This window comes from Anguilla rostrata, chromosome 13 (assembly GCF_018555375.3).
Source record: "Anguilla rostrata isolate EN2019 chromosome 13, ASM1855537v3, whole genome shotgun sequence".
In the NCBI taxonomy this organism is placed as follows: domain Eukaryota; kingdom Metazoa; phylum Chordata; class Actinopteri; order Anguilliformes; family Anguillidae; genus Anguilla; species Anguilla rostrata.
In genome coordinates this window covers 30314383-30328257 of record NC_057945.1, presented here as the reverse complement: position 1 = coordinate 30328257, position 13875 = coordinate 30314383, and the positions used below count along the sequence as shown (strand labels likewise).

The 13875-nt window shown below is 43.5% G+C and overlaps 1 protein-coding gene across 1 annotated transcript in view; it reads left to right on the top strand.

Annotated features, from left to right (window-relative positions):
- Window positions 1–13875, top strand: part of LOC135237397 (cadherin-4-like) — a 218278-nt gene that overhangs the window by 129281 nt on the left and 75122 nt on the right. The window contains exon 4 of the mRNA XM_064304530.1: window positions 6394–6554. Coding sequence (XP_064160600.1) covers window positions 6394–6554 — 161 coding nt within the window. The remainder of the gene's footprint in view (window positions 1–6393; window positions 6555–13875) is intronic.

The window sequence follows — 13875 nt, the reverse complement described above, 5'->3', positions numbered from 1 at the left end:
AAATGAGACATTTACAAATTAGTTGAGAATATGGCGAGAGTCAGGAAGGAAAGTGAACATGGATGGAAGTTTAAATGCTACTGAAAGCATGTTTTTGAGCCAGTGCTTCTCAGTACTGGTCCTGGAGAGCCGCAGGGTCTGTTGGCTTTCGTTGTCACTCAACGCTTGAGTAGCACAGCAAGACTGACTGTGACTGAATATAGCCAAAGAAAGCTAAGCAAAACTTAATGATGGGTCAGAATTCCTCTGTCTCCCATTGCATGGAGTTCTACTGCATTGAACCAACTGTATAAACAAGCAAAACTCTGCACACACACACACATACACACCCAAATGCAGACACACTCGACTGGGGTCGTAACAATGCTCACGGCAGATCTCACACTGAAAGACTTCACCACTGACAAAGGAATGTTCTTTAAAAAAAAAAAAAAAAAATCAAGTCGACCTTCCTGATTGAAGTGGATGCTGTGTTGTTTCAGTGTCACTGTGTCAAAGTCACAACCGAACACTTCTCAAATACCCTGCTGACAATAGGGGAGAACTGAATGGGGAAAAATTCTTTCACTTCTCCGATGGAGGGAGAGGTAATTTCACCTACCGTTCCTACCGGGGCAGTTTATTGATTTGGTCACTATAAAGTTTCATGGAGTTATTCTGTTTATTTGACCACGTAATGGAAAAACAGTGGGGCCAACAGACTTTTGGCTGCTCCTTAATGTATTAGCTACTCCACGTTTGGAAATGGTCAATAGTGGGAAGGGGAAGAGGGGTAGACTGTTTTATTAAGCATGGCAGCCAAAACAAGGAGAGATGTAATTGCTGGGGAGGCCTCGTTTGGAAGGGAAGAGTAGTGGGCAGCCGTGTAAGTTTGGAAGAATTTCATGTACTAGGCTTGAGCCCTGGTCCCGGCGGAAAGCCAGTGCTACAGTTAACAGGAACTCTACGTGCCAGAAGAGTGTACTTTCTCTCAGAGCCTTGCATTCTTTCTACCATTCATTTTTTCTTTGTTTTTTCCACTTTCATTTTTTTTTGAGAACTAATAAGTCAGAATGCTGTGTTTATTCTAATTTCTTTATTGTAAAAACGTATTCAGATATGATGAAAAAAACCTTTGTTTATTGACGAGCCGAGTCTCATTTCTTCTTAAAACAACTGATTTACAACATGAATATATGTGTAGACAGATGGGAGTCGGTTAATGTTATGCAGAATTTCTCATTGTTATATTTAATATGTTGTGTCAGAGCTGAGACCTGTCACGGAAGCCCATGCTCAATGCTCACCAAGCCCCACTGCCCAGAGTTGGGGGTGGTGGGGGTCACGGGTGGGTGCACCTGCTGTCCTTTTTTCCGCGGGGCACTCTGTACGGCAGAACGATCTGTGCCGGTACATGAACACCGCGAAGGCTTCAGAGCCCCTGCGACCAGCGGAGCGGGATAACACAGCCCCGTAGCACGCGAGCAGGGGCCGGGGAACCCCGCCAAACCGCGCGGCTCAGGCACGCCCGGGTGAGCGCCGCGCCCGAGAGCGGAGCGGAGCGGAGGGCCAGCGGCGTCCTCTCAGCCGTGTTACAGGTGGACACGCGTGTGCGCCGATGACTTTTGGCCCGTGCGCTCGCGTGTCAGGCCAAAGCTCGCAGATTTACTGTTGTTCCGAGCCGAGAGAAAAGACGAAGAAACAGGAAAGGCAGCCGTCGTTCAGCATACAGAGAGACGGGAGTCATTCAGCCGGTTGACTGCAAATCCAGCTGACAGGGAACCAGTACTGCTGCTCCACAGTGTTCTAGAAAATTCTCCCATTGCTGGGAAAATGTTAGACAAAAGAAACACGGATAGAAAACAAATGAAAGAGATATTCGCTATGATTGTGACACAGTGTATAAGCTCACTGAATTTGATCCTGATGACATTGGCTTGACTTCCTGCATTTTATTTAGGGTTTTTTTTGCATTTTATTATGGTCACGGTTTCCCTGAAAAGTGCTACAGTCCCAAATATGCAAAGGTTCCGAATATAATTTTTGCTAGTAAGTGATGTCCATGTATAAAAATGACTTATTACTGGATTTTGGGCAGTTACCGTTGTTCCAGCTTTTGCTATTAAAAAAAATATATATTTCTTGAACAAGTAAATGAGTAGCTCTGTGGACTAACAACAGTTTCCAGTCTTTGGGTTGCTTTTTGAAAACAGATCTATGGTGCCACAGAAAAATCTTGGTTGAGTGACCTGTTGAAATGGGCCTTAAAAGCAAATGGTCATGTATCAGGTTGTGGATCTGGCCAGATACATGGCCCAAAATTTTAAAGGAGGCCTGGTGAGTTTGCTGTTTGTACCTGGTGTGCTGATGCAAGTGCTCGCATCCTGGCTTACCTGTAGGAATGTGTTGAGAATGTGCTGCTGGAGTCGGATGATGTGGCTAAACTGCTGGTGAGCTCCGTGCAGACTCACAGTTCATATGATCTGTTTCACTCCCTTCAGCCCTCACAGCTTCCTTGCTCTCCTCCTCTCCTGCAAACGCAACAGTCTGCCAGACACCGTTCTGCCCACTTTCTCCCTCTGTAAGGCAGATGTGGACCGGCATACCTTCAAACTTTGCCCGCCTTTCTTTCCAGCGGCCTTGCCTTTTAGCTGCACAGCAGCAGGAACAACTCTGGAGTATCTTTGGCTAAGTGCCTCTGGGAGACCTGACGGAATTGGAATAAATTGGCACCCAAGGGACCTCGCTCTGCGAGCATGCTGCCTTTTGGATGGCGGGTCCCCTGTTTGCACAGCAGGACCAACACTGCGCCTGTGTGTAATGTGCCATGCTGTACTGTAACTACCCTTTTCTGGTAGTTGCTGACTTGGATTAAGATTCACATAAATTTCATCCAGCCAATCCTGTGAATTTTTTTTTTTTTCCTGTTTTTGTTTGGCTGATATTCACTGTTGCATCTGTTTAGTGATTCACCTGCTGTTGCTACTTTACTGTAGTATATTACAACTGAATGTATGAAACAAACAAAAAATCATATTGTTATATTTAACACACTATAGCCAAAAGCATGTCCTTGTGTGGGAGGTGGGCTGATGGACAAGTGACATTGTTACAAGAGTTAGATCCACTTTATTCTGGGCAAAACAAAGCTGCTGTTCTTGTTCCCACATTCGTGATTGTATCATCATGCATACTGTATACCTTTTTTTCCTTTTAAATTGGTGTTTTTGAGATGTGACTTTGAAATGGAGGTGCTACGTGTGCTGTATGTATGAAAATAATATCCTAGTGCCATATTGAAGGGGGGTAAATAACCAAAAGCAGAGGGCATGGGAACATTTTGTGAATGCACCGAACAGTTTTGCAGTTTTTAGAACAGTGTGAGTCCAGTAGGGATAATATGTACTCACTTAGAGTTAAAGGCATTTTATCAGAGTTGATTGTATAATGAATGTTCTGCTGTTTGTGTAGTTTGAAGAGCTGGGTTCATTATGCTTTCCTTATGTTGACAATAATGGCTGAGTAGCAATCAGAGTTTTTCAAACGCCTGTAGTTGAGTTATTGGGCTCTACAGTCATGCTAGTAAGGGATGCATCTATATCTGAGTGTGGCTGGGAGACTGTCCAGATTTATATACTTCCCAGGTGTAGATTTACATAATAATAATTTGCACATCATGCCCATAAGTGCAAGCGAAGTACAGCATCATGTTTTATAATTTAGCTGAAAGAAACCTTTGCAAACATAAGCATAGATGCTTTCGGAAAGTTTTTGATTTGTAAGAAAATCTTTTAAAAATCTTTCATGACAACATTTGAGCAGTTTTACGAGTAATGATAAGGCTCGGTGATAGAAGGAAAGATCATCTAATCATCAAATGTCAAATCCATTTTTCCCCTTTGAAGATCGTATATTATTATAGCAGGTAATATCCAAAATTAAATAGAGGCCGAAACTGTTCTTTTGTAGAAAGTGTTCTTTTGTAATGCGTCCTCACCTCCGGCATCTTTTTGAAGATTTCTCTCATTAGATAGCGAGCGAAAGGGTCCGTCAGACTGTGGCTCACCTCAAACCGCCCCTGAGGTGCTCAGAAAACCTGGGAGGGAGCAGTATATATGATTTAATGCCCACGGCTGCATCTTAATTCAGCGCTTTGATAGAATATTTCTCTCGATACTGGTCACATGATCACAGCCGGAGCCCACTGCCGCACAGCTCAGGATGCCAATATTGTTGTTTCATATCCTCATTTGTGTGGCAGTCCGCCTGCAATCTGTACTTCCCTGCTTTCTAATGTGGTACTCAGTGGGTTTGGAGACCCATAGGGATCTACAATGTATGACCGAAAGTATCTGGACACCCCTTGGTCCGGGGTTGTTTTTCATGGTTTGGGCTAAGCCCTCAGTTCCAGTGAACTAAAATCTTAATGCTACAGCATACAATAATATTCTAGACAAGTCTATGCTTCCCCAACAGTTCGGGCCAGGTCATTTCCTGTTTCAGCATGCCAATGCCCCCGGGCACACAGCGAGGCCCGTATAGAAATGGTTTTGTCGAGAACGGTGTGGAGGAACTTGACTGGCCATCAGAAAGCCCTGACCTCTATCCCAATCGACACCTTTGGGATCAAGTGGAAAGCCAACTGTGAGCCAGGCCTAATCACCCAATCAGTGCCCGACCTCACTGATACTCTTCTGGCTGAATGGAACAAATCCCTGAAGCAATGCTTCAACATCTAGTTTATAGCCGCCCAGGGTCAGCTCCATATTAATGCCCATAATTTTGGATGAGATGTTAGATGTCAGGTGTCCACATACATTTGGCCATGCAGTGTATGTAGGATTCCTAGAGGATTATCAACAAAAAATATTAAAAACCCGTATGAGTTCTTGGTAATATTGTGATCATTGCAATTATTGACTTCTTACATTGTACAATAATTGGGAGATGTCTAATTTATGTCCATGGCACAGTGTAATGACAGCCCAATTGGACGTGCGTCCATGCACAGTGTAAGTGTGTTAATGAAATTTCCCTTGTATTGAATTATGTGTGTTGGATAAAGGTGTCAAGTGACATGATAGCCCTCAGCAACATGGTGATGATTTTATGGGATGTCAAGGTGAAAAGGCCTTGGAGGCCTGGTTCTGTAAATTCTGTAAAAACATTGTCTTTAGTGGGTAGTCTTTGTATATCCGTATGATGCTATACAGAGATACACAATGCTCATTCTCTATTCTGTACGATAGCATATTCTGTACTATGGCATATTTTTTAGTATGTGAAGGTAGAAATAAAATAACAACAAGACCAGGTTAAAACCTAGTATATGGCTGGACCTAACACACATGATCTGGCTGACCAATGGTGTAACTTCATCACTCACTCAGTCACAGACATTCGCGTTTGTAGGGCTGGCCCCGCTGTTGCGGTCCAGCCAAAAATAACTATTTTTACTTTCAGAAACAGAAAAATGCCTTTTAAATTTGATTTAATTTAATTTTATACAACAGCCGATCCTTATTATTATCTTCAAATTGGTTTCTTAATTTTAATCAGTATAGCAGGCATTTAGAAAAACTGGACTGTTTGAATATGTGTTTCACAGACTTCAATGGGGGGTTTTTGATGATAGTTTCAAATAGGGCCATCATTATTATCTGCAAAATACAAAAACAAGAAAGGAGAAAAAAAGAAAGTGTAGAAACAAACTTGTCCTTTCATTGCCTCTCAGTCGGAAGCTGTCTTCACAATACTCTGCGCAAAGAGTGCTGTGCAGATTCATTTAGACACAGGGCTGATGCGTTTAAAGATGACTCAAAATAATGTGTTGTGTGCTGCTGTAAAACTTGCCTGGGCACTCTCATCAGAGAGAGAGAGCAGAAGAAGAGATCCTCAGCGCCCTGACATCATGACTGGAGCAAAATCAAGATGCCGTTGTGTCCTTTGTCTCCCATGAGTGTCTATTGTGTTTTGGTGGGAAGGCATTTCTCTGTTGCCAGTCAGACTCTCAGACATGAGCTCGTAAGTAAACACTTAGCTGGGCTATTTATGGCTGAGCGGCTCTTTATAGCTAACCAATGTTGTGACCATGGATACCGCAGACGTATCATGCATACGCTTGCGGTTCCTGAATAAAACAGTCATGTTGTGCATGCTGTTGCCTGGTGTTCTGTCCATCTTGCGTTCACACGGTATATTAGACGGCCTTGGTCTTGTTTGGTCTATCTGGGGGAGTAATCATGAGGCTCCATTCCCACTATTGGTCCTCTCAGTACTGTCAGGAGTGAACTTATGCAGAAAGTGTATTCATTGTAAGTATGTTTGTGGTGTGTAAGGGGCACACACTTTTGAAAGGAGAATTTTCAACATGTTCCTTTTCTCTGACTCCAGTGATCTTTCTCTCCTCTCCAGTGATCTTTGAAGAGTGCCAGAACAGTGAACCTGTGGGGTTTGGCAGCCATGCCCCCAACTTCAGCATGCAGACCAAAAGCAGGGGTCTGGACACACCCGTCTGGGAGAACACAGTCAAGCTGGCCTTGGTGGAGCACACCCCCTCTCCAACTGTCACTCAGGTAGGAACGTCCTCCTTGCTCCGCCCTGTCCACATCGAAGGAAATACTGACACGGCTGGTATTTTTACTTCTTAAAAAAATGGATGAAAAAAGTGAGCATAATACCACAGGCTCACAACAATCATTTACACAGTACACTAAAGTGCAGTTATTTGTTAGTACTCATTTACTTAGCGAGCACTTCATTCCACAGCCGATGTGTTGGGATTGGGCTCTGCAGCCAGGCATAATTACAAGGTTGTTGACACTGGCAGTTTGGAGGTGAGTTTCATGCTGTGAATCATTATGACCAAGGTATGTGTGTTAAGTAATTATAGAGCCAGGGAATGGCATCCTACGCATCTACCCACAGCATTACAATAAATTACATTGATTGTGTAATCGCATGTTCCTTTCTGGCTTGAAAGTTTTGAAAAAAGCTTTGCTTGTCATATGCAAATTTGTTCAAGAGAGAAGTTCAACACTGTAGCTAGAATAAAGCTAACTTATTTTTTCTTTGTTATTCCATTGTTTAAAAAAAAGGATGGATGGGTTTAGTTTCATTGATTTAATACTGTCTATTCTGTAAACACTTTTTCTTTCTGTAACCATACTCCACCAGTTCCCTACTTTACTGTATTATGTAGACATAGTCTTGCTATTTTCATTATATGGACATCTTATATGCCAGTGTCTAAACTGTATGAGGCGATGTGGTAATATGGAGATTAGTTTTCCTGTCACTAAGTAAAGCCTTAACTCTGGGCAAAGGTGCAAGTCTAAAAAGGCCTCTGACCAAAATTTCCTATATCTCTGTCTCACTGTGTATTCTCAAATTTGGTTTCGACGGTAAGTGAGGTGCAGGGGATATGCAGTCAGAGAGAAAGAGACAGGAAAGTCCCGTTCGCCTGTCCCAAGGACACAGAGCAGTGTCCCCTCACATTAAAAGTGACCCAAAAACGACAGCGTGGCAGCCGCATGGGGGCTCAGGGGAGCCGTTAGAGGGGCTTTAAAAAGAGGCCTCACATGATCAGTCTGTTCTGAGATACCCTCTGCAATGTCGCTCAGAGTTTCACCGTCCTCTCCCCGATTCTGCTTTCTGCGATCAGCGAGCGATCTTTCTGCGGCTCCCCTGACACAGCTTTGCATCTGTCGCCTGTGCCATTTCACAGTCACCGTGCTGATTTTGTAGCCTTACGCAGACAGAAAGGTACAGTGCAGTTGCAGTGTGTGTGCTGAACTTTGCGGCAGTGGTGAGAACTACTTTATTTGTCCTGAGGGAAATCTCTTTCTTGAAAGAAATCTCCAGCAGCAGTTGTTTGTGGATAGCTAGATAAGAGAAAAACATACTTCTGGGGATTGCCATTTAAATATAGCAAACGAGCAAAGGGGAAAATGGTGGGTAGTTTTTTAACCACAGCTACTTTAATAATGAATGAAAACTAAAATTCTTTATTGTGTATTACATGTTATTTACTACTAAGGGGGAAAAATGAAATAAATCAACCAAATAAAACAAACAAAGGATAACAACTAGTTATACTGTTTACTTTTTCACAAGATTGATGTATGATTTAATATTTGTTGGGGCTGTCTTTTGAAATATCTCCCAGTGGGTACCTTTTCAAATTGCTACCTAGGAATTGGCCAAATTAACCGAATTGAATTACAGACCACACACATAGCACTTTGAGATACGTCACTAAATGTTTGTATTCATTCAAGTTTTGGGCATGAATTGGGTGTTAAAAAAGTGTTTTGAAATAAAGACCAGATTTGGCTGGTCAGCAACACTCAGTAAATGCTTGTGTAGTGGAACTCGCCACAGGCAGTAGAGTTATGGAGAGTACACAGAGTAATGATAAATCACTCCATAATGTGAATAGCATCTTTTAATTAACTCTCTTGGCTACATAATTTGGCTTGGGCCCCATATAAAAACATTTTTAAAATCTGGGTGTTAAGTTTAAAGACAGACGAGGAAAAAAAAAGTGTGAAATTCACTTGGCTACGCACAGTCAGATTATAAGGTATGAATGTGCCACTGGGACATAGAATGTCTCTCCATAAACCCACACTGGACCACACCACAGTCTGGAGATAGTGGAAAAAGAAACAGATGCTGCTGCAGTGGTCATGTCAGCCACGCCTCGTTCCCACGTCTGACAGGCAGTCAGCCGTTTGGAGAAGGGCTGTACGAGCAGCTAACAGCAGTGTGGATGTCACGCGCCTCTTCGCCGCGCGCTCGGCAAATAGAGTAAGAGCCTGTGACGGGAATCCCACGGAGATGATGGAGAGTGCAGTGAAGATATATCATTATTAATGGGTGGAATTGTTCCGATCAGCCTGTAATTTTATGAGACGGACAGGCTGGAGTTGAGATGCGTTACGTTTGAAGGGATCTAATTTGTGCACCAGGGGCTTTTCTCCATTCGCAGCTGCGTTCAGCACTGTGTGAACGTGTGCGAGTGTGTGTGTACAGGTATCCATCCACGTGTGGGTGTTTGACTGCATTTTAGCATACGTAGGCATTTATCTGTGAACTGGAGCAACTTGTATAGCTTTTTTTCCCTATGTACGTTCCATCCATAGAGCTGGATATTTACAGAAGCAATTCAACTTCAGTGCCTTGCTCAAGGGTACAAAGACTGTGCCACACTTTCGTGCTGAACATGCATGGACTAAGGCTCCAGCCCACTTCCCTAACCATTATGTGCGTGTGCATGCGCGTGTGTGTGTGTGTGTGTGTGTGTGTGCATGTGAGTGTGCGAGTGTGTGTGTTGTGCATGTGTGTTTGTATGTGCGTGCACGTGCGCATTTGTGTGTACAGTGAAATCTGGGTACATACTGAAACAGTTGGAAACATGGATGCAGTGGTTCAAGATTCCATTATTTATTTACTCAAGTTATGGTGCAGCCCAGGTAGAGCTCTAAAAATACCCTCAGCTGATTTCACACTGCTCCAGCATTGAGGGGAAGCTTTATCGCGCCCTGGTGCATCGTAGACTCGCAGGGGGAACATTTTTATGGCCGTTTGTGAATTTCCCTTATATCTTCCCGCGTCATGCGTCAAACCGCTAAGGGACCCGCCTGGTACTGCCACAGAAGAGCTGCATCAGGGCCTGGCTGCTTGCTGCCTCAGAGATTATCCCAGACACCATGGAATGAAGCAGCTGTACAGGTACAAATGCGCTGCCTCTGTTGCAGAGTTGATACCTACAATCCATCTCTCTTCAGACTGCCAGGAAGAGAGGCTCAGGATGGGCTGTCGTATAAAATAGCCTGCAATAAAACCCCAAATTTCCTGAGTCAGAGTGGACTCTCTTCTTCTTCTCTTGCACATAGGGCTGGGCGACATGGCCTAAAATTTATACCATGTATTTTGAATTTTGCTTGGTAACAATATTTAATGGTATACATTTTTTCTCCTCGTTTCAACAGAACATGCTTTAAAAGGAATACAAGACATAGGACTGACTGTTCCCTGTCGTTAACTATAAGGTTATTATTAATTAACCTTTATTGTTTTTGTGTAAAAGGGAAACATACACTTGCATGTTTTTTATTGGCCAGTGATGTTGCCTGAATTAACGGCCGCAAGGGTTAGCAAGCAGGAATGCAATCAGTGTGAACAATATCCTTTCCTGAGCTTGACATTAATGATTTTTTTGTCAGTTTTCCACTTGCCGCAGGTACATTTCTACTGGCCCAGCTGTAAAAACAAACATAACCAGTTTTTAAAGGAGATTATACAGGATATTTACATTAAAAAGCTGTCAAAACACCATTCTACACCATTTAAAACAACGTAGGCCTTTTAAAAATATGAATCTGCCAGTTGCTGCCACCAAGTTAAGAATGAGCTTCATCTTTCTGAGCAGTTTCGAATTCTCCTTTTCCTGGGGATGCTTAATTTTGAGATGAGGTGCTTGCAATCTAATTTTAGCCTACTAGCACGTGAAGATATAATAGTATAATAGGCTTGATCTCATTATCGTTTTAATGTTACTTCAGTAAATACCTGTTTTATAAGAAAATATCTCAAACTGACTGTGATGTCAGTCCGTGCACGTATTAATGAATCTTAAAGCTTAGGTTAGTTAGGCTTAGGTTAATTATTTGTAAGCTTAGGTTGAATGAATGAGTGATAAAGCTGTAACATTATTTATAAGCACGTTTCAGTTGAGAAAGGAGGCAGTGGTCGTGCTAGCCCGTGGAATGCTGTGCCTTTGGGCCATAGGACATTTCAAAATCTGTGTTTTTTACAACAATTCACTTGCATTTTGGCAGAAGTAAAATTATTTTGCCATAATATGTTGACTAACAATAATAACACAAGTGTATGCTGTTTTTTATGAAAACACTCGTAACAGAAGCAGGATGAAACAGTAGGAGGAAATAAGATACAAATAATGTTTTGGTGTTCTGATCAGAAATAATTCTTGAACGCTAATAATATTTAAAAAAAACCCAAGGAGCATTTCTGTTTTAATCTACTCATGTTGAGCAAGCTTGCTAGAGTGTGACATCTCGTTAATTAAGCACTTTCTCTTTGAATCTTGCAATGCTACCAGGATGGTAAAAACAATTCTTCGACCCAGCAAGTGACAAATCAATCAACTGGCCTGAACCAATCTCATAGTTGCCCAGGGCCAGCAGGCACTCCTTGTTGTTGAGTCCTGTTTTCTCACCAAAAGTTTTGTGCTGATGCTGTAATGTACAGTAACCATCAAAATCCATTCTCTACCTGTATAGACGATATAGACTAAATTCATATCGTGGCACATATTTCAATCCAATTTATACTGCCTATACCTACTCAAACACAATTTATTTCATCATTCGCCTCCTAGTCTGAGCTTTTCACTAAGAGGGTTTGTGAACGTAAGCAGCCCCAGCATTCTGTTACCCATCATCCTACCCATCATGGGCTCTGATTTTTGGGGCTATGACAGCCCCGTTTTTTCTTTTTCATTCAACTCTCATTTTTATAAAAGTATAACAAAAACGAAACAAAAAAAACCCCACAATGACAAATATGAGGGCACCACGACATTATGTGGGTCCATGTGTTTGTGGCAATGGAGAGGTACAGAATATTCTTCCCCAGAAATGTGTCTGACGGACTGTGGTAATGCGGTACAAAATTTGCCAGAATATAAGGAACCAAACACAATTTGATGTCTGATTGCGGACGTGGCTAATGGGCTGTTCCATGCCATTTCCTGAATGGTAATGTCCAGATGTGTGTGGAGCCACAGGCTGGCGGATATCAAAGGGCCTGTGGGCAGGGAGGGGGCACGGCGCCAGCTGGCTCTGCCGGCGGAAGCGGCACCTGAGTGGGAGCTGGAGGCGGGCCTTAGCGTCGCCCTCGCTAACTCCTGGATGCGCTGATGTGAGGGGAGGCTGACAAGCGCAGGAGACTGGCCTGTCTGTTGATGCTGCCCTCTCCCAACACGAAGCGTATGCTGCCTGCTCTCGCACGTTTGTACGCTGATGAGGAGCTGGTGTCGGCGAATGCCCTTCCGTTCCAGCTTGGCAGTGGGTTTCCGTGCGGTATCCCAGCATGCCAGAAAGGGACTCCTTCTCCAGCCCTGCTGATATCATTGTTAGTCCATCGACGTTAGTCCATAGGCTACCTGCACAGAAATGATCTGGAACACAGATTACTGGGATGAAAGTGAATAATAGAGATATGTGAGCGCAGATAAGGGCCAAATGTGCTGCTTGAGGTAAATTGACCGTGCTGTAGAAGGCCATAGCCCCAGGGCTACACAGACTTCCCTATGTCTTATTAATGCTGCCTGGCCCCAGTGGAGTCTTGCTCAACCGTAGGCACTTTGAGCGAGGGGGGGTGGAAGGGGGCATGATTTTATCCTGAATAAATCCATCTCACCATGCTCATATCTACCCCCCCCCTCCTCATCCGACAATGTATCAGATCTGCTATCAGAACAGAACTACTGCTTGCCAGCCCTTGTACTTCGACTCACAGTTCTAATCCAGATCCGCAGAAAAGCACATCTGCTAAGGTGGGGTTGGTATCTGTTGGCTCCCTCATGCTGATAAGCCCTGCTAGTGTTGCTGGGTCAGCTCGCATACGTATCGGCTGGCTGTCAGCACCTGCTGACATTACATGGCTGATCCAGTGCAGCCTTGGCAGTAGGGCACCCCAGGGTGGAAGGAAGAATGCGACTACGCCAAATGAAATGGACTGGGACAGAGACTACTTAACAGAACACCACACACATCTCCCTTCTTTGGGCATAATGCCATGGAAACGCCTTTTGCTGAAAGGGCCATATTTTACATCAGAATGAATCCCTGATTCTCAGAGGTCCTTTGTAGCCATAGTTACTGCTTAAGATTAAGGAAGATGTTTTTGTTCCAAAGACACACAAACACACACAAGCGCACATACACTCACCATAATAATAAGAAAGTACACTATTGCTTTTAAAAGAGGACTCCAGCTTGCAGCCCATGAGAGCATAGTGAAATGCTTAAGGAATGAGGTGGCTTGGTGTACGTCGTCTCTTTGATGTCGCATGCGGTCAATAAAGGCCCTCCTGGGGCTCTCCCCAGCCCTTCCTTCTCAAAAACACTTTGATTGATGATTAAACCCTTTTCTTTCAACATACATCTACAGAAGAGACCATCTTATTTATTATTTTTTGTTTATGTTTTTTTTGTTTTTCCTGTGGCAGACTTGTGCGTGCCCTTACTGTGGAGCTTTCCGGGCATCAGGCATAAGTCTTTGAAGGATGTTCACAGGAATCAGCATGGATCGGGAGGGTGGGTTTAAGCCAACCTGGGCTCCTCAGGTCACCACTGTTTTGGTTCCTCACAACAACAAGCCAAGTGCCCACACAATGTCAGTTGTTTTCAGCGAGTGATATGCCTCTTGTCCTGCCAGTGCTAACACTCCTGTAGTACTGTGTGGACTGTGAGGTGTGAGTAGGTGAGTACATCAGAGGCATTTGTGTGCCTCACCTGCAGTAATCCTGGTGAGTGAATGAGGATTGCATTGCAATAGCATGAGAGGCAGAGAAAGGAATAAAACATGGTAGGGTGTGAGAGGGAGAGACCATTAAATCACAGTGTGTACATAGTGTTCTTTCCTCTTGCATAACGTTACAGTTCACGGAGTAGATTTATCCTTCTGCATTTTATTATTGCTGGACCCAGAGCTACAGTTGTCTGCATGTCTGTGTGAATGTACATTCATTTTTTAAGGATTCAGTCAACCCTCTTCCCCCAAAGCCCTACCCGCTGGGGAAAATGATGTGAGAAGCACATGACCTCCCACAGCCTACTGTGGATTTAACCTGTGGTGGATTAT